Source organism: Salvelinus namaycush, chromosome 17 (assembly GCF_016432855.1).
Source record: "Salvelinus namaycush isolate Seneca chromosome 17, SaNama_1.0, whole genome shotgun sequence".
NCBI lineage: Eukaryota > Metazoa > Chordata > Actinopteri > Salmoniformes > Salmonidae > Salvelinus > Salvelinus namaycush.
Genome location: NC_052323.1, coordinates 26285235 through 26308906, shown reverse-complemented (window position 1 = coordinate 26308906; position 23672 = coordinate 26285235). Strand labels below are relative to the sequence as shown.

The 23672-nt window shown below is 42.7% G+C and overlaps 2 protein-coding genes across 2 annotated transcripts; one reads left to right on the top strand and one right to left on the bottom strand.

Moving 5' to 3' along the window:
• Window positions 1-527: 527 nt before the first annotated feature.
• Window positions 528-7957, bottom strand: commd5 (COMM domain containing 5). Its single transcript, XM_039011880.1, has 7 exons — window positions 7673-7957; window positions 7330-7490; window positions 7168-7196; window positions 6435-6485; window positions 2167-2262; window positions 1823-1898; window positions 528-1159 (listed from the first exon to the last, which is right to left on the bottom strand). The coding sequence occupies exons 1-7, from the start codon at window positions 7809-7811 to the stop codon at window positions 1058-1060; spliced, it is 654 nt and encodes a 217-aa protein (XP_038867808.1). The 5' UTR covers window positions 7812-7957; the 3' UTR covers window positions 528-1057.
• Window positions 7958-14525: 6568 nt separating this feature from the next.
• LOC120062500 (protein FAM199X-like) lies at window positions 14526-20336 on the top strand. The gene is made up of 7 exons (XM_039012517.1): window positions 14526-14864; window positions 16265-16449; window positions 16567-16786; window positions 16879-17031; window positions 17116-17277; window positions 17421-17690; window positions 18904-20336. Exons 2-7 carry the CDS (start codon window positions 16280-16282, stop codon window positions 19078-19080), a joined length of 1152 nt encoding a protein of 383 aa, XP_038868445.1. The 5' UTR covers window positions 14526-14864; window positions 16265-16279; the 3' UTR covers window positions 19081-20336.
• Window positions 20337-23672: the final 3336 nt, after the last annotated feature.

Sequence of the window (23672 nt, the reverse complement as noted above, 5' to 3'; positions counted from 1 at the left end):
AATGTGCTGAAATGGGTCTAATGCGTAATACTTGTATAGATGTACGTAGGCTGAAGGCATTCCATAACTGGTCTCTTGGACAGTAGAGCATATGGCGCGGCAGGTTGCCTAGTGGTTAACGTTGGGCCAGTTACCCGAAAGGTTGCTAGATCTAATCCCCTGAGCTGACATGGTAAAAATCTCTCGTTCTGCCCCTGAACAAGGCAGATAACCCACTGTTCCTAGGACCCTCTAAAATAGGATTCTGAGAACCCTTTTTGGTTCCACATAGAACCACCTCAAGGGTGATATTTGAAAGCAGATGTTCTGTGCTACCAAATAAGGTTTTATGTGAACTGAAAAGGGTTCTATCTGGAACCTTATTTTCAGAGGGTTCTCCTACAGGGACAAAAGTTTCTACATAGCACTCAGAGAGTATGTTGCAGTAGGCTATAAAGTGGCATAATAGATAGTCTCTTATAATTACAAATTCTTAAGCTTGTTTTACTAATGTGACACATTAATTAGGCACTGTGCTAGAGGCAGTATTACATGGAAAATGTGTTTTTATTCATTCAAGGACTAAAGACAGTTTGTGGGTTACACGGTTACCCAAATTCCTCCACACAGGTAGGTCGTCTGAGCTTGCAAATTAACTCAATCCCATTTTCAGACAGCCAGGGACAGTTCAAACTTCTTTTACAGTGACTCTGAAAGTGGGCCATCAGTGTAACCCAGTCAGTCTAGACCTGGATGAGGTTGAGCCTAAATCCTGTGGCTGACCCATATCTTTCCCCCATGTCACCTTAGCAATTCAAGGTCAACTTTACTTTGAATTGTACTTTAAATAACCACATGGTTATAAACACAAACAATACATTTACTGTTAACACCGTTATTAAGTCAAGCGCTAATAAAAATATCTGATATTTAAAACACAACACCCATTTTAGTACAATTGATAATATTTAATATCTACAGTATGACATGCCAAAATGATATAAATCCATTTTATGGCAAAAACCCTGCCTGATGAAACCACTTACTGGTCTTCTAATAACCTTACTGACATGGACGGTTAATCTTGAATCTTCAAAACGCTTCTCTTCTCCAGATCGTTCATCTCTTTAAGAATAAGCGCAACGTTGTATCGGAGTTCTTGAAACTTGGAAACAGGCACCTAGAGAGAAAAACCCCAGACATATTTAAAAAGGTAGACTGGTAGAATGACATTGCCATGAGCAGCATACCGGGTTCGCTTCACTCATTTACAACGTGGGAGCCACGGAACCAAAACAGCGGAGAAGATGAGCCTCGTGCTTCAACGTCTTTAGTTGTTGCGGAAATTGACCCACTATGCTGTTCTCTTTCTGCATCTAGGTCATATTGCTGAGTCTACCTTTAAAATTACCCAATTGTATTGAAGGAAATAACACTATTATTAACACTATGAATGCTGATATCAAGCTCTGTCATACAAATGGACTATGGAATAAATGCAATGTCTGATTACTTGTTTGAACACAGTACAATATTTATGTTTGAGGGAAGTGTTGGACATGCCAGACAGTTCCCATAATCCTTCACCATAAGATGTTGATAGTCTAAAACAGATGTAGCCCATATTCTAGTCTAAACCATGTTGTACACAGTTGTATAAAGCAGGGACACACTGTTACATAGTAAACTACTTGCAACTGTGATAGGCCAACATATTTACAGGCTGAATAATTACGCATATCTTTACATGTATTAGACAAACTTAAATCAACCCTCACCCTAGTAAGCCAGTGAGGAGACGTGCATATCAAAGCCATAACCAGCAAGTTGTTAGTGTTTTTACCTCAAAGCGATGGGCCTTTCCATCTGAGAGCTTCATCTGCATTAAAATGGAGGGCTGCAAGGCACGAGCTAGGGAGCTTCCAAGAAAATAACAGACAATATGATGCATGTATTATTAAATCAGAGCCTTCAAAGCAATTCTGTTTGCTTTTTAAATTCTCACTACACAATGAAATGTGTTTACTATTTATCAAAACATTTATTGTACTACTATATAACGATAACACTGCATGCATTTCATGCACATTTTCAGTTCTCACAATATTATCTCAGTTTAATTCTCTGTTCTATTTCTCCTTCAAAAAGTTGACCCTCTTATGTGATAGTGAACAAAGTATAGTGTACCTTGTTGATATGGCCACATCCACTCTCCATCTAAAATCCTTCAGGGAGGGTAATCGAGGCCCCTGCTGTGTAGCCACTGCCTCCAGTGCTGTTCGTCTGGGGGGGAAAAACAGAGAAAGCTGATCCACAATCACAGAGTGAGCACCACAGGGGTCTCTGTGCACAATGAACCCACCACTTAAGTGCTGGAAAACTGGATTTTAGTTTAAGAAAGACAAACCTTTTCATTAAGTTTGCCATTTTGTGCATTCGGAAAGTAAACAGACCCCTTGATTTTTTCCAAACTTTGTTACATTACAGCCGTATTAAGAAATTAATTTGATCGTTTTTTCCCCCCTTAACAATCTACACACAATACCCAGTGGTGGAAAAAGTACCCAATAGTCATACTTGAGTAAAAGTAAAGATACCTCTTAAGGATCCGCCCCTTTTTTTCAATTTTCTCCTAAAATGACACACCCAAATCTAACTGCCTGTAGCTCAGGACCTGAAGCAAGGATATGCATATTCTTGATACCATTTGAAAAGAAACACTTTGAAGTTTGTGAAAATGTTAAATTAAATGTAGGAGAACACCACATTAGATCTGGTGAAAGATAATACAAAGAAAAAAAAACGTTTTTTTTTTGTACCATCATCTTTGAAATGCAAGAGAAATGCCATAATGTATTATGCCAGCCCAGGCGCAATTTAGATTTTGGCCACTAGATGGCAGCAGTGCATGTGCAAAGTTTGAGATCGATCCAATGAACCATTGCATTTCTGTTCAAAATGTTGTATCAAGACTGCCCAAATGTGCCTAATTGGTTTATTAATACATTTCCAAGTTCACAACTGTGCACACTCAAACAATAGCATGGTATTCTTTCACTGCAATAGCTACTGTAAATTGGACAGTGCAGTTAGAATAACAAGAATTTAAGCTTTCTGCCAATATCAGATATGTCTATGTCCTGGGAAATGTTCTTGTTACTCACAACCTCATGCTAATCACATTAGCTTACGTTAGCTCAACCCTCCCGCGGGGGACCCACCGATCCTGTATTAATAGAAAATTACTCAAGTAAAAGTCACCCACTAAAATACAACTTGAGTAAAAGTCTAAAAGTATTTGGTTTACAATATACTTATGGCTCAAAAGTAAATGTAATTGCTAAAAAAAATTCTAAAGAAATCCATATATTACATAATTTACAAATTAAGCATTTGTGTTTAGTGAGTCCACCAGACCAGAGGCAGTAGGGATGGCCAGGGATGTTCTCTTAATAAGTGCGTGAATTTTACCATTTTTCTGTCCTGCTTAAGCATTAAAAAAATGTAAGTACTTTTGGGTCTTAGGGAGAATGTAAGGAGTAAAAAGTACATTGTTGAATTTAGTGAAGTAAAAGTAGTCAAAAATATAAATAGTAAAGTAAAGTACCTATACCCCCAAAAAACTACTTAAGTAGTACTTTCAAGTATTTTTACCTAAGTACTTTAAACCACTGACAATACCCCATAATAACAACGCAAAAACAGGTTTTTAGACATTTTTGCAAATGTATAAAAAAAAAAAAAAAAAATAAATATTACATTTACATAAGTCTAAAAAGACCCTTTACTCAGTATTTTGTAAAAGCACCTTTGGCAGCTATTACAGCAGAGTCTTCTTGGGTATGACACTACAAGATTGGCACACCTGTATTTGGGGAGTTTCTCCCATTCTTCTCTGCAGATCCTCTCAAGCTCTGTCTGGTTGGATGGGGAGCGTCGCTGCACAGCTATTTTCAGGTCTCTCCAGAGATGTTCGATCGGGTTCAAGTCCGGGCTCTGGCTGGACCACTGCACTTTGCTCCGTTCATCTTCCCACGATCCTGACTAGTCTCCCAGTCCTTGCCGCTGAAAAACATCCCCACAGCATGATGCTGCCACACAGTGCTTCACTGTAGAGATGGTGCCTGCTTTCTTCCAGACGTGACACTTGGCATTCAGGACAAAGAGTTCAATATTGGTTTCATCAGACCAGAGAATCTTGTTTATCATGATCTGAGTCTTTAGGTGCCTTTTGGAAAACTCCAAGCGGGCTGACATGTGCCTTTTACTGAGGAGTAGCTTCCGTCTGGCCACTCTACCACAAAAGGCCTGATTGGTGGAGTGCTGCATAGATGGTTGACCTTCTGGAAGTTTCTACCATCTCCACAGAGGAACTCTGGAGCTCTGTCAGAGGGACCATCGGTTTCTTGGTCACCTCCCCGAACAAGGCCCTTCTCCCACAATTGCTCAGTTTGGCCAGCTCTAGGAAGGGTCTTGGTGGTTCCAAACTTCTTCCATTTAAGAATGATGGAGGCCACTGTGTTCTTCGGAACCTCCAATGCTGCAGAAATGTTTTGGTACCCTTCCCCAGATCTGTGCCTTGACACAATCCTGTCTCGGACCGCTACGGACAATTCCTTCGACCTCGTGGCTTGGTTTTTGCTCTGACATGCACCGTCAACTGAGGGACCTTATATAGACAGGTGTGTGCCTTTCCAAATCATGTCCAATCAATTGAATTTAAATATAGTTGGACTCCAATTAAGTTGTGGAAACATTTCAAGGATGATCAATGGAAACATGATGCACCTGAGCTTAACTTCAAGTCTCATAGCAAAGGGTCTGAAAACTTACAGTACCAGTCAAAAATTGACACACCTACTCATTCAAGGGTTTTTCTTTATTCTTACTATTTTCTACATTGTAAAATAGTGAAGACATCAAAACTATGAAATATAAATAATATCATGTAGTAACCAATTTTTTAAAATTCAAAGTAGCCACGCCTTTGCCTTGATAACAGCTTTGCACACTCTTGGCATTCTGTCAACCAGCTTCATGAGGAATGCTTTTCCAACAGTCTTGAAGGAGTTCCCACATATGCTGAGCACTTGTTGGCTGCTTTTCCTTCACTCTGCAGTCTAACTCATCCCAAACCATCTCAATTGGGTTGAGGTTGGGTGATTGTGGAGGCCAGGTCATCTGAGGTAGCACTCCATCACTCTCCTTCTTGGTAAAATAGCCCTTACACAGTCTGGAGGTGTGTTTTGGGTCATTGTCCTGTTCAAAAACAAAATTATAGTCTCACTAAGCACAAACCAGATGGGATGGCATTTCGCTGCAGAATGCTGTGGTAGCCATGCTGGTTAACTGTGCCTTGAATTCAAAATAAATCACAAAGTGTCACCAGCAAAGCAGCCCCACACCACCTCCTCCATGTCCATTGCTCGTGCTCCTTGGCCCAAGCAAGTCTCTTCTTATTATTATTGTTGTCCTTTTGTAGTGGTTCCTCTGCAGCAATTCGACCATGAAGGCCTGATTCACACAGTCTCCTCTGAACAGTTGATGTGAGAAGTGTCTGTTACTTGAACTCTGAAGCATTTATTTGGGCTACAGTCTGAGGTGCAGTTAATTCTAATGAACTTATTATCTGCAGCAGAGGTAACTCTGGGTCTTCCTTTCCTGTTGCGGTCCTCATGAGAGCCAGTTTCATCATAGTGCTTGATGGTTTTTACGACTGCACTTGACGAAACTTTCAAAGTTCTTGAAATTTTCCGGATTGACTGACCTTCACGTCTTAAAGTAATGGACTGTCGTTTATTTTTGGTTATTTGAGCCGTTCTTGCCATATAGGGCTATCTTCTGTATATTACCCCTACCTTGTCACAACAACTGATCGGCTCAAACACATTAAGGAAAGAAATTGCACAAATTAACTTTTAACAAGGCACGCCTGTTAATTGAAATGCATTCCAGGTGACTACCTCATGAAGCTGGTTGACAGAATGCCAAGAGTGTGCAAAGCTGTCAAGGCAAAGCATGGCTACTTTGAAGAATCTCAAATATATTTATATTTGTTTAAACTTTCTTGGTTACTACATGATTCCATGTGTTATTTCATAGTTTTGATGTCTTTACTATTATTCTACAATGTAGAAAATAGTAAAAATAAGAAACCTTGGAATGAGTAGGTGTGTCCAAACTTTTGACTGGTACTGTATGTAAATAAGGTACTTCTGTTTTTTTTGTAATACATGTGCAAAAATGTCCATAAACCTGTTTTCGCATTGTCATTATGGGGTATTGTGTTTAGATTGATGTGCAAAATGTTTTACTTGGTCCATTTTAGAATAAGGCTGTAACGTAACAAAATGTGGAAAAAGGGAAGGGGTCTGAATACTTACCGAATGCACTGTATAACAACAAAATGAATTTTGGGAATATAGGCTAATGTTAATCCATAACAATCAACATACCGATTGCCAAACACCACACTTGCAAAGTCTGTGATGAATTCCTCAGGTATCCTACAATGAAAGAATGGAATGTCAGCTGAAAACAATTCAAAACATTTCCAGATAATATTTTGATGGCACAGTATGAATCATTGCTTTGAATAATGTAGACTGCCAAGTGTAGAGTCAGTGTTTCATATTACGATAAATGCAACAACAACAAAAAAACCTTTGGGGTTAATTTACACAATGATATTTTGTAATAATGTGTGTGATCTAATATACCGCCAGCTCCTTCTGTGATAAACAAATTATGGAGATCTTGGATTGCCTATTGCAGGGTTCCCCAACTGGCGGCCTGTGGGACGAATTTGGCCCGCAGGTGGTTTTATTTGGCCCCCTAAGTTCTCTGAGCAAATAATAGACTGTAAAAACACCAGGAACTCAGCTTCAAGTGATTTTAATTTAGGAAATATGTTTCCAGGTACTCCCACACATAGAGAGAGAATTGATCATATACAAATACAAGCAAGGTTTGAAATTATGTTTTGGTCAAATCTATTTGGGCTTCACGCGGACAATTTGCGGTCTACAAATTATTTGTAATTAGGCCCCCGACCATCCTTGGCTGAATCTAGTTGATGATCTCTGGCCTATTGTAATCAGTTGTTCAATTCCTTGATACATGCTAGATAAACTGATGCTTCACAGCTGTGAGATGAGGTGATGAAGGTGACACATGGAAGACGCCTACCTTAGTTCCCTTAGATCTTCTTTGAAGACCTAGAAGACGTAAAAATATATTTTATTGTAGATGTTATGTAGGAGTCATGAAATCAGACGTCATCTAGAAATCCAACCTGACCATGGTCTATGAGAGTATGGTTTCAATAAAACATAACAACCAGTTCTTTACCTCTTGTTTTAAAGATGATGTGGGGATACGTAATGCCTCTTTTAGGAGTCTGTACATTCCAGCCACAACATAACTCAACCGTTCTTCAGGGAGGGCAGCATTTTCCGCGATAGCCTTCATTGCTTCTCTGCAGTCCTTGCCCTCAATAGCACTCACCACCGCTGGGAATAGACACAAGAAAAGTGATGTCAAAATGGTTTACGTGTGTGTGTGTGTGTGCGTGGACAAAAGGAAGAGAGAGAAATGGAAACGAATTAATTTAACAATATACCAAGAAATGGAAAAGGAAACGGATACATTTTACAATATACCAAAGTTAATGGCATGCAATTTAATAACAAACCTTTCAGTATTTTTCTAAACATTTCTTGGTCTAAATCCTTCAGCTGTTTAGCCATGATTTCAATTTCTGATGGTATCCTTCCTCCCAAAAAACTTGAGTCTTTGGATGCACCAACCGCGACTTTGGCATGGCTTGACATTATACTTCATATATAACTAAACTTCTTGAACAAACCTAAATTAGCGTAACTTATTTTCAAATGATGATGTGTTTGAGCTGACTAGCTTGTCGGTTTATTTATCCCAGACGATTTCTGTAATGGTAGATCACATGACATGCCTTCTTCTTCTAATGGCGGTCTGCAAACAACCATTAGAGGTGCCTCTGCCGCCACCTACTGTACTGGAGGGTGTGGTCAAGCATAGTTTACAGTCTTTAGAATAAAAGAAAACAAACAAACATACAAACAAGAATTAAACCCTCCTATCTGATCATGTACTACTAAGTAAATAAAAAAAGAGCCCTACTAATGTTTAACAAAATAAAACCCTCCTGTATCTCCAGAATCCCTTCCAACCTTCCCCAACCGAGATGCATCCATCTACAGCCCTGCCTCCGACTAACACTAGCCTGTCACTAAAACCAATACTATCTATCGCCATCTACTGGTCGTGGTTAATCCCTTACACAAACTGTACATGTGAACTCCTCCTTTTCTTTCCTAGATGACTTTCCTTCTTTCCTCTCTCCCTTTCCTAGTTTCCTTTCCTCCTTTCTTAGCTTCCTGTGGCAGCAGGTAACCTAGCGTTACAGCATTGGGCCAGCTGGTTCGAATACCCGAAGTGAGCAAGGCATTTAACCCTAATTTGCTACTATGGCTGACGCTGTAAAAAAAACACACATTTCCCTGCACATATCTGGTGTATGTGACAATAAAACATCTTTATAAAAAAAAATCCTTCCCGACTTCCTTTCCTAGCTTCCTTTCCTTTCCTCCGTTTTATTCCCTAGATACCTGCACTCCTTTCCTAGTTCCCTTTATTTTCCTCCTGTCTAGCTTCCTTTCCTAGCTTCCTTTCCTCTTTCCCTAACTCGCTTGATTTTCCTCCTTTCCTAGTTAGGAAAAAAGTGAAAGAAAGGGAGATAGGGAAGGAGGAGAGGAAAGGGAGGTAGGGAAAGAAAGGAAGCTTGGAAAGGATTAAAGGAAGCTAGGAAAATATGAATAGAAAGGAAGCTAGGAAAGGAGGAAAGGGTGAGAGGTAAGGAATGTACTTAATAAAAGGAGTTCACGTGTATGTGGTAGGGGTTAATCATGGTCAGTAGATGGTGACAGTAATTTAAAAAAAAAAATACAAATATTGGTCACGTTCACATATTTAAATCAAACCAAATCAAATCACATTGTATTTGTCACATACACTTGTTAATTAACAGAAGTTATTGCGGGTGTAGCGAAATGCTTATTGGTTTTAGTGACAGGCGGGTTTTAGTAACAGGCTAGCTCTGTTTTATTTTTTTTACAGAAAAGTAGTTTGATTTTAGTATTTTTGCTGTTATTTTTTGTTGTAGTTTGTTCCGTTTTTTGGGAATCCTGTTTCCATCCTGCACAGTGGGTGGCGGGATGCACATTAAATTCTGCGTTCGCCAATATAATTCAGCGACCCACACAGACAGCGGTGTGTTATGTGGTAGGCTATTAGTGGGTTGTGTTGTACTTACCAGTGTTCGCGGGGTCCGACATGCCAATCAACCTGCTATCTGCCAATCACGGGGATGCCTGGAATGTTCTGATGCCGGGCATCCTGGTGGTTAGCGGAGTGGCGTGGAGGGGGATGGAGCATTGGAAGTTAAGACCAAGTTTAGCCATTGTTCTCTCTTACGTCTGCGTTTCACAAGAGAAGGTCACGGTTGGCTTGTGGGGTATCTTTCATTTATTTGGCGTGGGCTACGGCCAAACAGTAGCCTGTGTAAAGTTGGGTTAATAAACCGTCAATTCGTAAACTCAACCCTCTGTCTGGACAATTGTTCCTTTATGATCTAGTCAGGTCATTACATTGGTGTCAGAAGTAAAAACATTGATAAAAGTTAGCCAGCTAGCTAGCTGACTTCTGTGGTTAGCTACCGTAGCTGAGAACAGGGGTTGAAAATGCTTCGAGGAAATCCGAAAGTGAAGGTGGAGGTAGGGGACAATTATGGCCAAGGAGGTGCGTGTGCATGGACGTCGGAGGATCTGGCTGAGGAGATCGCCAGGGCGTCGGAGCCCAGAGGCCGCTTGAGGGAGGACGTTAGAGTGATGGCGGCTGAAGCGGGCATGAGTCCTTCGTCGTTTGTGCTTCGCGCGGATTCTGGTGGGCGGACCGAAGGGGTTTCGTCGATGCGGTGGGACGAGGAATCTGGGGCTCAGGATGTAAACAAACATGGCGGCGCCAGTTCCCAGCTGCGTCCGTATCTGTTAAGACCCCGAAGTATTCCGGTAAGGCGGATTGGGAAGCTTTTCATGCTCAGTTTGAACTGTTAGCTCATTTTAGGGGGTGGTCGAATGAAGATAGGGCACTGCAGTTGGCTTTATGCCTCACGGATGAAGCTCTGGCCTGTTTGATATTGATTAGCCCCGAGGACAGACGTGATTATAGTGCTTTAGTGGGAGCACTGAGGAGGCGCTATGGACAGTGTGTACAGCCCGGGCTACTGCGCTCCGAACTGAGTAATCGACGCAGGCATCCTGGAGAGCCTCTACGGGTGCTAGCTAATGACATTGAGAGCCTCTCTCGGCGGGCATATGCTCACATGCCCCCCTCCGCGCAGAGCGAGCTAGCACGGGACCAGTTCATACAGGCGCTCTCTCCTACGGAGCTGCGCATACAGACCCAGCTGGCTCATCCTGAGTCATTGCAGATAGCCTTGTAGATGGCTTTGGAGAGGGAGCTGGTGTGGGCTGGGGCTTCAGCTGGGGCTTTGGTGGGGGTGCAGGGAGACAGACCCTCTGTGCGAGCTGGGGGGCAGAGCAGCCCGGAGCCGGAAAAGCCTGCATGGGTGGCTGAAATAACATAACTCATTCGTGCTGTGTCGCTACAGGCGGCACGAAACACACGCCCTGGTCCCAGGGTCTGCTGGGGTTGTGGCCAGCCAGGTCATCTGCGCCGATATTGCCCCATGTCCCCCAGAGCTCAGGGAAACGGCTCGGGGTCTGCATAGACCGGGTAGTGCGGACCCCTGGCTTTCTATCCCAACCACCATCTTCTTCAGGAGGAGCCCACCAGCACAGACGGGGAAGCAAGGCTCCACTTCCCCCAGAAGCAGACGAGGGCAAGCGGATGGAGCCTGTTGTTGTGGTGGGCCGGACCTGTGTTGGGGACTTTTGTCATGTCCCTGTCACTGTGGAAGGGGTGCCCTGCTCTGCCCTGGTGGACACTGGGTCCACAGTAACCCTGGTACCCCAGATATTGTGCCAGGTTGGACTCAGTGTAAGCCCACAACTGTGCAGCTCCGCACAGTCACAGGTGATCTGGCACCCATGAAAGGGAAGGGAATAATGACTCTGACAGTAGGGGGCAGGTCTGTGCGTCATCCTGTGTGGGTGGCGGCTGTGCAGGACCCTTGTATACTGGGGTTGGACTTTCTTAGGAGCACAGGCTGCCAGTTAGACCTAAATGGGGGCACACTGAGCTGCCGGCCCACCCTAATGTCACATTCACTCAACCCAACAAACCCATTACTCCAACAGTTAAAGCAGCAGAGACTCATGCCTGCCCCCCCTCCCCCACATCTGTGTGTGACTTTTCCCCAGACCCCCTGTCACCTACGGCTGTGTGTTACATTCCCCCAGCTACCTCCACGACACAGCCCTCTGTGAGCACGGGCCGCACCCCCCCAGCCCAGCTACCCCAGATGGGAGAGGAGAGGACACTGTCTGCAGTGAGGGAGATATGGGGGAGGAACTGTGTTGGTCTTGACCCCGAGCAGCAGGAACGGTTGTGGCAGTTGCTGTTTGAAGTCAGAGATAGCTTTCTGCTGAGTGAGGAAGAGGTGGGTCAGACTCATCTGGTGCAGCATGAGATCGACACAGGTGATGCTCGACCCATCAAGATGCGTCCCAGCCGTATCCCACTGGCACGCCAGGAGGCGGCAGACAAGGCTGTGTTGGAGATGCAGCAGGCAGACTTCATCGAGCCCTCAGACAGCCCCTGGGCGGCGCCAGTCATCATGGTTCCGAAGAAGGGGGGCAAGCTGAGATTCTGTGCGGACTACAGGCGGCTGAATGAGGTAACCAGGATCAAGCGTCGCTGCTCCCCTGAACCACCTGCTGCCGAAGGACAAGGCTTTCATTTGGACAGTGGAGTGTGAGGAGGCATTCAACACCCTCAAACGTGCACTGATCGAGGCCCCCGTGCTCGCCCCCCCTGACCTCACCTTGCCCTTTATCCTGGACACAGACGTGAGCAATGTGGGCATAGGTGGGGTGCTGGCCCAGGTGGGGCCAGAGGGGGAGAGAGTGGTGGCGTACTTCAGCAAAACATTTGACAAACATGAGCGCCGCTACTGTGTCACCCGGCGGGAGCTCTTGGCTGTTGTGGCTTCCGTCAAACACTTCAAGTACTACCTGGGTGGCCTGCCCTTTACTGTAAGGACTGACCACTCTGCTCTCCAGTGGCTCATGTCTTTCAGAGAGCCAGAGGGGCAGGTGGCACGTTGGTTGGAGGAGCTTCAGCCATATGACTTCACAGTGGTGCACAGGGCAGGGGCACGCCACTCCAACGCCATGTTCCGTCGGCCCTGTACTGCAGACGGCTGCCGCCACTGTGAGCGGAGAGAGGGACGGGAGAGAGAGCTGTGTGCAGAGGAGGGGGTCTGTACCACAGTGTGTCAGGCGAGTGGGCCTGTCTGCTGTGAGCTGCAGACGTGGCTGAATGGGGGCAGCAGCAGGGACGGGACACAGACCTACAGCCAGTGCTACAGTGGGTAGAGGCGCAGGTGAGGCCACCATGGGAAGAGGTGACAGCGCTCTCACTCGCAACCAAAGGGTTGTGGTCAAAGTTTGAGCGACTGCGGCTGGCTGATGGCGTGCTACAGCGGGCATGGAAGGAGTCAGCTACGGGAGAGGAGAGGTGGCAGGTGGTGGTCCCAAAAGCATTGCGGGAGGCTGTGCTCCAGAATACTCATGGGGGGGTGGGGACTGGACACTTTGGGGTCACAAAAACCTCCGGCAGGGCTTTTACTGGGGGCAGCACAAGAGGGATGTGGAAGACTTTTGCCGCCGCTGTGACAACTGCACAATACTGCAGCTGCGGGGCTGCAGCTGGATACTGTTGAGTACCACAGTATGAGTCATAATACCAAATAAAACCAGTAAATGGTTCCAATTGTTTTTCGACCATTCATTTTTCCATAGGGGATTTTAGAACTACTTCATATAAGGTCAGTGCTCCATGTAGGCTTACCCTGTTGTGACGTTTTGATAACTACCCAAATCTCTCTGACAATGTCAATTTTATCAATATATTCACCTGTAATCACCCCCCCTCCTCAAATTAAATGCTAATTAGCAGCTAATGTGGCTATCATACAGAACTACACATCCTTTCGCTAGCTTTGAAGTAATCACTCAATGTGCAGGGTGGGAAAAAACTCCACATTTCTCCAGGCAAACTCTCATTGACAAGTAACAAGTAACCTAGCAAGTAGAAATTATAGCCTTTTTAGTTTCTCGTGTAAATAATTGATAGTGTTTTTCTCGTGTGTATTCTTGTTTAGCATTTTGAAAATTACTTAGCTAACGTTAGCTACGTTATTTTTTAAATTCTCAAAATGTTCTAATTACCCTGGCCTTTGAAGCTAACTAGCTAACCATAAGTCTCTCCGTTGATCAGAAGCAAGGATGGTTCTGTGCTATGTACCGGATTTGTCAATCACTACTCGGATAAGCACACGTGCATTTTATCCTTTTCCGACATCTGTAAGCGTGAGGCATCGCTGGAGCTTGCAGAATTCCCATATGGTCCCATGTCGCAAGGATCTGTACACAATTCCTGGAAGCTGAAAATGTCCCAGTTCTTCCATGGCCTGCATACTCACAAGACATGTCACCCATTGATCATATTGGCGATGCTCTGGATCAACAACGTGTTCCAGTTCCCGCCAATATCCAGAAACTTTGCACAGCCATTGAAGAACAGTGGGACAACATTCCACAGGCCACAATCAACAGCATGATCAACTCTGCGAAGGAGATGTGTTGCGCTGAATGAGATAAATTGAGGTCACACCAGATACTGAGTGACTGGTTTTCTGATCCAAGCTCCTACCTTTTTTTTAGAGGTATCTGTGACCAAAAGATGCATATCTTTATTCACAGTCATGAGAAATCCATAGATTAGGGCCTAATTTATTTATTTCAATTCTGTAACTTAGTAAAATCTTTGAAAATGTTGCGTTTATATTTTTGTTCAGTTTAATTGATTAAGTGGGTCTTCCTTGTAGAATGTTCACAGCTATATAGAACACATTTTATTGCTAATATACTCAAACTTAATTTAAGAGCTACATCGACAGGATAAACATCTCCCATGATGGCCCTGACCAAACCGGTAAATTGTCACTCACTATAGCTGCGCTTCTCCACATAGCCAGATTTATAGCAAATATATATTTTTATTTTACCTTTATTTAACTAGGCAAGTCAGTTTAGAACAAATTCTTATTTTCAATGACGGCCTAGGAACAGTGGGTTAACTGCCTTGTATTTGTATTAGTCAAAGGGGTCCAACTCAGTCTCTCATTAAGTATGGATCAGCATTTAATTGCATATTTCCGTTAGGACACGCCTACTCTGTATAGTGCGAAATAACGCAATTAGCCTTTGCACTCCTAAACAACGTATTTTGGCAAAGGGTAAAGTCTACAAAACTTAGTCCACTCTGTTCTTAATAGTTTTCCAGTTTGGAGAACAGAAAATTGTATTGAGATCAAATGTTTAATCGATGAGAACATTTTCAGAATGTCGTTTCATCTTCTCCCACTGCCGACGTCTCTGCTTCCTCTGGAAACGCTAAGTGGATGCTTCAGATTTATACGTTCGGTGTTCTATCTGTCCTTATAGTAACGTTAGTCTTTTCCATGACATGCCATCTACTTCCTATTTTCACTTGCAAGGGGGCGCAGTCGTTTTCAAAGCGTCGAATTGACGTGTGTGATTGCGGAGTTGCGTAGTGTTTGCAAATGGAGGAGGAAATAACTGTTTTTCTCTGAACTGCAGGTTTGTTGTTTGGTCAACTTCTTTCGACCAGGCAAGGTCTTCCGTGGCAAATAATGTTGGGCATATTATTAGCGAGTGGATTATTATCTCGAACAAGACAGCTAACGTTAACTCTGCCTTCTCGATTTCGCGGAGGATTTAGCTAACGAGGCCTCGTTGTTTGCCTTAAATGATGTATTTTCGTCCCAAAATAACTAGCCAGCTAGATCATTAGCATGTAACATGTTAACATTTGAAATGGACAGGTTAGCCATCTACTGTACCTTGTTAGTTAACTGACTAACCAACTCGGAAGCTTGCTGGGGACGCTAGCTAACTAGGTAGTTAGCCGGTGTTAGCAATGTTTTGTTAACAGACCGCTAGTCGCTACGCTGCCAATTAATTTGTCTTGCCAGCCAATTTCAGATACACTATGTACAAAAGAATGTGGCTACCGCTTCAAATGAGTGGATTCGGCAATTTCAGCCACACCCGTTGCTGACAGGTGTATAAAGTCGAGGCATGCAATCTCTATAGACAAACATTGGCAGTAAAATGTAGAAGAACGTGACACGTTTCCAACAAGTCAGTTTGTCAAATTGCAGCCCCTTCAACTGTAAGTGCTGTTATTGTGAAGTGGCAACCTCTAGGAGCAACAACGGCTCATCAGAGAAGTGGTAGGTCACACAAGCTCACAGAACTGGACCGCTGAAGCTTGTAGCGAGTAAAAATCGCTGATTTCCAAAAGGCCTTTGGAAGCAACGTCAGCACAATAACAGTTCATTGGGAGCTTCATGAAATGGGTTTCCATGGCCGAGCACCAGCACACAAGGCTAAGATCACCATGAGCAATGGCAGGTGTCGGCTGGAGTGGTGTAAACTCACCGCTAATGGACTCTGGAGCAGTGGAAACGTGTTCTCTGGAATGATGAATCACGCTTCACTATCTGGCAGTACGACGGATCTGGGTTTGGTCGAATGCCAGGAGAACGCTACCTGCCCCAATGCATAGTGCCAACTGTAAAGTTTTGTGGAGGAGGAATGATGAGTCTTGGGCTGTTTTTCATGCTTTGGGCTTGGCCCTTTTGTTCCTTTGAAGGGAAATCTTAATGCTACAGCATACTACAGCTTGGGGAAGCAAGTCTCCACAGCAATGTTCCAACATCTAGTGGAAAGCCTTCCCAAAAGAGTGAAAGCTGTTATAACAGCAAGGGGGGGGACCCACTCCATATCAAGGTCCGTGATTTTGGATTGTTATGTTTGAACAGCAGGTGTCCACATAGTTTTGGTCATGTAGTGTAGGTAGGTAGCTAATCTGCTTAATTATCCAAGTGGGAAGAACCTTGTTTAACATTTGGCTGGCTAGCTAGCTACCTATAAAATATTTTCTAATTATACTTATTTCCCACTGTTTTTCTCAGGTGGAGAAAACCAAAATGTCTGAAGCTCTTTATGAAAAGTTCCTCTCTCCAGAGGAGCCCTTTCCACGGCTGCTGTCTCAGCGAGGGAACATCAGTGAGACGGGCACATTGGATGTCAGTGACTTTGGCTGTCAGTTATCCTCTTGTCACCGGACAGACCAACTGCGCCGCTTACATAGTAACAGGTAAGGCTGATGGCTAGCTACCTGTTTTTGACTTGCATTCCACTTTTTAATGCAAGACTGTAGTGGAACAGGCTAAACTAACCACACCAAAATGTTGCTTTTGTTGACTGTTTTCAGATGGAACCTGACTTCTTGTGGAACCAGTGTGGCCAGCTCCGAATGCAGTGAGGAGCTGTTCTCCTCTGTTTCTGTGGGAGACCAGGAGGACTGCTACTCCCTTTTGGATGACCAGGAGTTCACCTCCTTTGACCTGTTCCCGGAGGGCAGCGTCTGCAGCGACGTGTCTTCCTCTATCAGCACTTACTGGGACTGGTCGGACAGCGAATTTGAGTGGCAGGTATGTGCCCCCCAATGTGATAACATAAATATTTTTGTCAAGTTATGTTGGTAGTTGTTCCATTTGGGTTAATGTTTTTTGTTTATCCACAGTTGCCTGGAAGTGACATAACCAGTGGAAGTGATGTATTCTCTGACATCATACCCAGTGTTCCCAGCTCCCCATGCCTCTCCTCCAAGAGAAAGACCAAACCACATAGAAATCTGGATGAGCTCCCTTGGAGTGCTATGACCAATGATGAACAGGTATGGAGACCAGCTCTCAAATTCACAATGTCAGGAATTGTAAAGCAGTGGTTGCAGATGTTATAGGCTTTGTCTCTCTGTCAGGTGGAATATATTGAATATCTAAGCAGAAAGGTCAGCACAGAGATGGGGCTACGAGAGCAGTTGGACATCATCAAGATCATTGACCCGTGTGCACAGATATCCCCCACAGACAGCGAGTTCATCATTGAGCTCAACTGCCTGACGGATGAGAAACTGAAACAGGCGAGTGAATAGCACACGTGGTACACACTTTAAAAATAAAAAGAACACTGTGCTGTGCAGTGTACTCACATCTAAAGAAATAGTACAACTTTTCAGATGTTTGTTGAACCTGAAGCTTTAACAGCTTTAACTCTATCCTCCAGGTGAGGAACTACATCCGGGAGCACAGTCCGCGGCAGCGCCCCAGCAGCACCCGAGACAGCTGGAAGAGGAGTGGCCACAGCAGTGCTAGCACTAGTGGGGTGAGTGGGGTGAGCAGCAGTAATGCTAGCTTGGTCAGCAGTGCCAGCAGCTCCACCGGATCCACAGGCTCCACCGGCAACTCCACGTCCAACTGCAGCACAGCTAACATCAGCCGTGCCCACAGCGACGGGAACCTGTCCAGTGCAGCTGAGCGCATCCGGGACTCCAAGGTAAGGCAGGGCTTCACTCTGACTGTTGAAGTTCACTATGGCTTTTGAATAGCTCCTCAAGTTTTCCATACCTACAGATTAAACGGCTACTAAAATTGAAATTGCAATTTGACTGAAATCAACAACATACAGTGCCTTGAAGGATGATCTTTGGAAACAGGATGCACCTGAGCTTTAAATAAAAACAGATAGAAGTAGGTATCTCCCTCGACATGGAAGCTCAGAGGAGAGGAAAGTATCTACCAGCGCCAACAGCATCTTGCGTAATTCAAAAACAAATCTTATCTAGTATTACGCAGTATTTTATGTTTTGCTAGCTTAATCTCCCTAGAATAGATTTTAAATAAAGAGATAAAGAGTATTTAGATGAAGAAATCTTCCTTCCCTCTTCCTGTAATTTATTGCCTGGTTGAGTAGTTAGCGTAAAAATGCTAAAAACTGTGTTAGCATACTAGCTACTAACCCACGAATGGAAGGCATAGACAAGTGGAAAAATAAACCAACACTGAAACGGAGGATGTTGACAAGGCAGAGGGAGACCTGCATTGTGAAAAAACACAAGGAACGAACGTTCACTTGGGAGGCTACAGTGAGATTTTAAAGTATTTGGACAGTTTGTTTTAGCTCTGTACTCCAGCACTTTGGCTTTGAAATGATACAATGACTGAGGTTACATTAATGTAGAAGTGTTTAGAAGCATATTCTGAAAAGATCCTCAAATTAAAGCTGACACTGTTTACACTTTAACCTCATAGTCATCGTGTCATTTAAAATCCAAGGTGCTGAGTACAAAGCCAAAACAAACATGTGTCACTGTCCAAATACTTTGGGACATCAGTGTATGTATTCCTCCTTGCATAATTATTGCAATCACTTCCATGTGGTGTCAATGTGGTGCGCGTTACTCTACATGAGGTATTCAAATGGGTTTCTATTTGATATGTACACACTCCTACAGTTTAGTAGTTTTTCACAATGATAACAGGGAAATATTCTTAATATGTAGGTGACCTACTGTAGGATGAAGTGACCAGATATAATGGAAAATGGATCTCCTGCCTCAAGTAAAAAACATGACCCTACATTTGAGTCATGGAACGGTAGTCTGAGCCTTTGTTTTGCACTGCTTGGTGTGCTGTCTGTTCTCTTGTGTGTGTGCTTAGTGTGCCACTGCCACACATTGCTTATCTTCTTGTCCTATTTGTGTTGGAAGAAACGCTCTAAGCAGAGGAAGCTGCAGCAGAAAGCCCTGCGTAAGAGACAGCTGAAGGAACAGAGACAGGCCCGCAAGGAGAGGCTGAGTGGCCTGTTCCTCAACGAAGAGGTGCTGTCACTCAAAGTCACCGAGGAGGAGGACCATGGAGAAGATGTAGTGGACGTCTTCATGTGACAAGAATGAATGTGTCAGTGTTCCATCTAAGCCTCACAATAACATCCTCCACTAACATCACAGCTGGTCCCACATCCTAGAGCCCCATTCACATTGAAGCAAAGCTGCCCTATTGGGACCATTCTTGAGTTAAATCCTTAGAATTGGACACCTGCACAGAATTATTATTTTTAAATGAAACCTCTTTTTTTGAAGAATCTAGTTCTCTTTTCTTCTCAGTTTTATTTGTCTTAATCTATAAACATTGGTAGTATGATCCTGCTGAGGCAAAGCACTGAGCACTAATATTGAATGAGTATTCAAGTAAAACTACCAAATGTATCATAAGATGAGGTTAACTTCCTAATTCTGTGGTTCATTTAATCTTGAAGGCATAGATGGAACACTGAGTCACTGCATGGGAAGTCATCACTGTTGGCATTGAGTTACAAGTGCTTAAAAACAGCTTTTAAAAAACATTTATTTATAAATGCGGTTAATCATAAATAACAGTTTTTGCATCAAGTGTCCCCTTTAAGTTGAAATATGAAGGCTTACACATTCAGAAATGCAACATGGTAACACAATGTTCGCCTCTAAAAAAATCTCCTTTTGTTTTTTTTCTTATTTTCCTTGTGTTTTGTGCATGGGGTCTAGGGTTGAGCATGACATGTAAAAAATAATGCAGATATCCATTGCATTGCACACAGGAGATATTTTTATGTTGCTGAATGACATGAAACTTTAGTATGACTGCATTGTCTTTGAATGGGAAGGTGTTTCATGGTGTCTTGGCTTACTCTCCTTGGTTACTGATCCTGTCCTGTAGAACTCAGTACTCTTTCCACTTCAACAGTTAACACTAACTGCTGTACATTAGAACATGTATTTACCTTGAAGCTTTACTTCGCTTTGTCTTTTTCCTGTATAAAGTTACGCTTTTAAGTAACTCTGAAAACAATATAGATCAACTAGATATTGTGAGTAGATCTTTATTTTGACTGAAAGAGATGAATAGCCATAAAACAACTATTTCTGTGTGTATTGTACCATTCATTCTGGGGAGGAAAGTTCAACGGACCAAGATGGGACGTATTCGTTGGTGCTTTCTTGGAAGTCCAATTATAAATTGTATATACTACAACCATGTATTACTGACCTGACTGCGGTGTTGGAAATATAGTGTTGCAGAACAGACGCAAACCAGAACTCAGTTTCTGTGTGATGTACTCAATAGTAATGTAACGCATAATGAGAAATAAATTGCCATCGATGCATCATGTTTTCCTTGGTGTTTCTTTTAATTTTCATTAGAGTGAAATATATCAATGGATAAACTGTACTTCTTGATTGGCATTTGCAATGCAAGTGGTAATGTCCTCCAATATTTGTTACAAGGACAATATACAAAATCTCTGAGACAAATTAGAATTACACCTCAATGTAAATGTATTCACAAAAGACATGCTAAATTTAAGCAATAAGGCACCAGGAGGTGTGGTATATGGCCAATATACCACGGTTAAGGACTGTTCTTATGCGCAACGCGGGGTGCCGGGATACAGCCCTTAGCCGTGGTATATCGGCCATATACTACAAACCCCCGAGGTGCCTTATTGCCATTATAAACTGGTTACCAACGTAATTACAACAGTAAAAATAAATGTTTTGTCATACCTGTGGTATACGCTCTGTGGCTGTCAGCCAATCAGAATTCTGGGCTCGAATCACCCAGTTTATAAATGACTTTATTGCACATATCATTTTACTAGCCTATACTTATTACATAAACTGGTTTCTTCTGGGGCTGACATTTAAGACTAATATACTGTATTTCATTGTGTAACAGCATGCAATGGTTGAGTTCATAATTTGAGCTTCATTGCAGATCAGTTTCCTCTGTCATAGACTGAAGGTCAATAGGTAGTGCATTAGAAGAAATACATTATAGGTTTAAACCGAGACAACCGTTCTAAAGGGGAAGATAGTGTGTGAATGAAAGCAATGAAATTGATCGGTGATTAATCAGTGTGTTAGTGACTCCTCACTGTCCAGGGTACATTAGAAATGTGTTTGCTTAGCTCCATTAGCGTTATCTGGAAGAGATACAAGCACATACTCAGCTAGACTATAATGGTGATGGAGGTGCCATATCATATTGATTGGATCCTAAAAAAATGGCTATTCCAACCACTACCTAAAAAGAGTGGATGCTAAATGATCTGATTAAACTTAGCTTTAGTGAGATAAGCCCTTTTTGTACGGAGGTCTATGAGGGAGTGTCGATTTACATCAGTCCTATCTGATGGAATAGACGTTTTGTAATGTTTAGGCTGTTACAAATGTACTGATATAAGTGGACGCATGTGGCGTTCCGGGCACTTTGAGAAAAACGACTACTGTAAGTTAGATGTGCCTGTTGTTCAATTGTTTGGGCCAACAGAGAATTGATTAAAACATACATTACATTGTTCATGATATAAGGCTTGATGCATTGGCGAAGCAGTAGTATTGTCGATGGCTCAACTGTGTAACGGTCCCATTCCCTGTGGCAGCCAATTGGCTAGAATGGTCCCACCTGATCTCCCCTGCCTTCTATCTTTGAGTACATGTATTTCCATTGTTAGAGCAGCTACTTGGCTATCTTGTCAATATAATAGGTTATCTTTGGTATATCCCATTATTCCACTGCCATAGTTTTTGATGGGAGGTTTTAAATTAACCATGAAGTTAATTGGAAGCAGGTGCAGATTTCAATAGAGGTGCTTTTCACTGTAATTAACTAACAGGCATACTGGTGAGTAGGAGGGCTGGGAATTGCCAGGGACTTCACGATACGATATTATCACGATACTTAGGTGCCGATAGGAAATGTATTGCGATTCTATATGTATCACGATTTATCAAAATTCTATATATGTGTTGTGTTTCGATACTGCGATTTTTATGGAAATGTATTGTTCTGCTGCAGAGGGACAAGAGAGAGCTTTTTGATCAGTCATGAAAATAAAATTGCTGAAAAGGTTGGCTGGACATTTAAAAAAGAAGATTGAGTCCAAACTATGGGTGGAGAAATACTAAAGTTTTGGCGCAGGTACAGCCAACTAGCGTTAGCTAACGTTAACTACCTAGCAAAAACGGTCTGAGAATGGCTGCCACAGGGAATGGGACCGTTACACAGTTGAGCCATCGACAATACTACTGCTTCACCAATGCATCAAGCCTTATATCATGAACAATGTAATGTCTTTTTTTAATCAATTCTCTGTTGGCCCAAACAATTGAATAGTATACAATTTATGGAGCAAGAAGAGCTGAAGAACAGATGTAAATAATAGGGCAACTCAGTGGCAGGAAACAGAGGATGCCAGAGCATAAGCTTCTTGTGGTTATTTATACTTACAAAGAAACATAGAAATCTTACTGAGAAAGGATAGTCCCTTTTCAAATCACCACATCCTCTTTTCCAAGAAAAGCATCAGATACATTACTGATGAACCCACTATTTCTCTGAATTGCGCTGAGGGAGGCGAAGTCTGCATAACTTGAAAAAAGTATCTGTATGAGAACAACCTACTGCCAATGCAGCCGCTACCTTTTGTTTTCTGTAGTGTATTTACACAGACAGACTGTGTTGCAGAAATAAGTATTTGGTCATGCACCATTGCCTTTCTGATGGTTGTATTTGTCCCCATCCAAGAGAATAGGTGAATCAGAGCCACAAATTGGTCTCTGTGCTTCTTACTGAATACTAAGCACACCAGCAATGTTTACAACCCTTATCGGAAGCAATAGACTTCCATTCATGTATTTATTTTAAGAGAACATAGTGTAGGAACACTAGTGCTGATGATATCAGTTAGAGCTGATAGGGTGAGTAAAGTATATTTTGAAAATACTCTGGGTCAAGATGCGGTCGTGAACGTGTCTCATCACCCATGAAACATTTGAGTGGCCCCGGTCTGCATGGCTAGTTGACCAGTAATGGTCAACAATATGTGTGTTATTTGTCTGTTAAGTTAAGGCAGGACCTAAGTCATTCCCATCTGATTTCAGCGGGCATTTGAGGCTTTGCAGTCAGTCATTGCCTTACGTGTTTCCCATTGACAGGTATGCTGCTCCTGAAATCCAAGCTGACTATTGTTTAGAGGACCCTAACGGACTCGTCTGTCAAATCATGGTGTCCCATTGTTAGCTGGTCTATTGCTTTTGAAATTGTGTTTTTTGTGTGCAAGGCATTTGAAGAACGTTTTGATTGACCATCAAATAGAGTGATTGTTATGTCTCGATCCCTTTTAACAAAGTCATTAATGTTATCTGAAAGCTTGGTCAATATCATTTGTGGATGAACATAACCTGAGTAAAGACATACGTATCCATATGCACTGTACTGTATTTGCCACTAGGAATGTCAGGCGCATATTGAAAAGATCATGTTTAAGTGGTACACAGATTAAAAAAATAAAAAAATTGTTTACAAAATATATGTTTTTGTCTATATATAGTTACCGTATTTACCAAAAAATATATAGTAAAGGTATTTTGTAAGATGTCCAACATCTTTACATTCAATCAATAAACCATACAGGACACACTACAAACACTAAATTAAT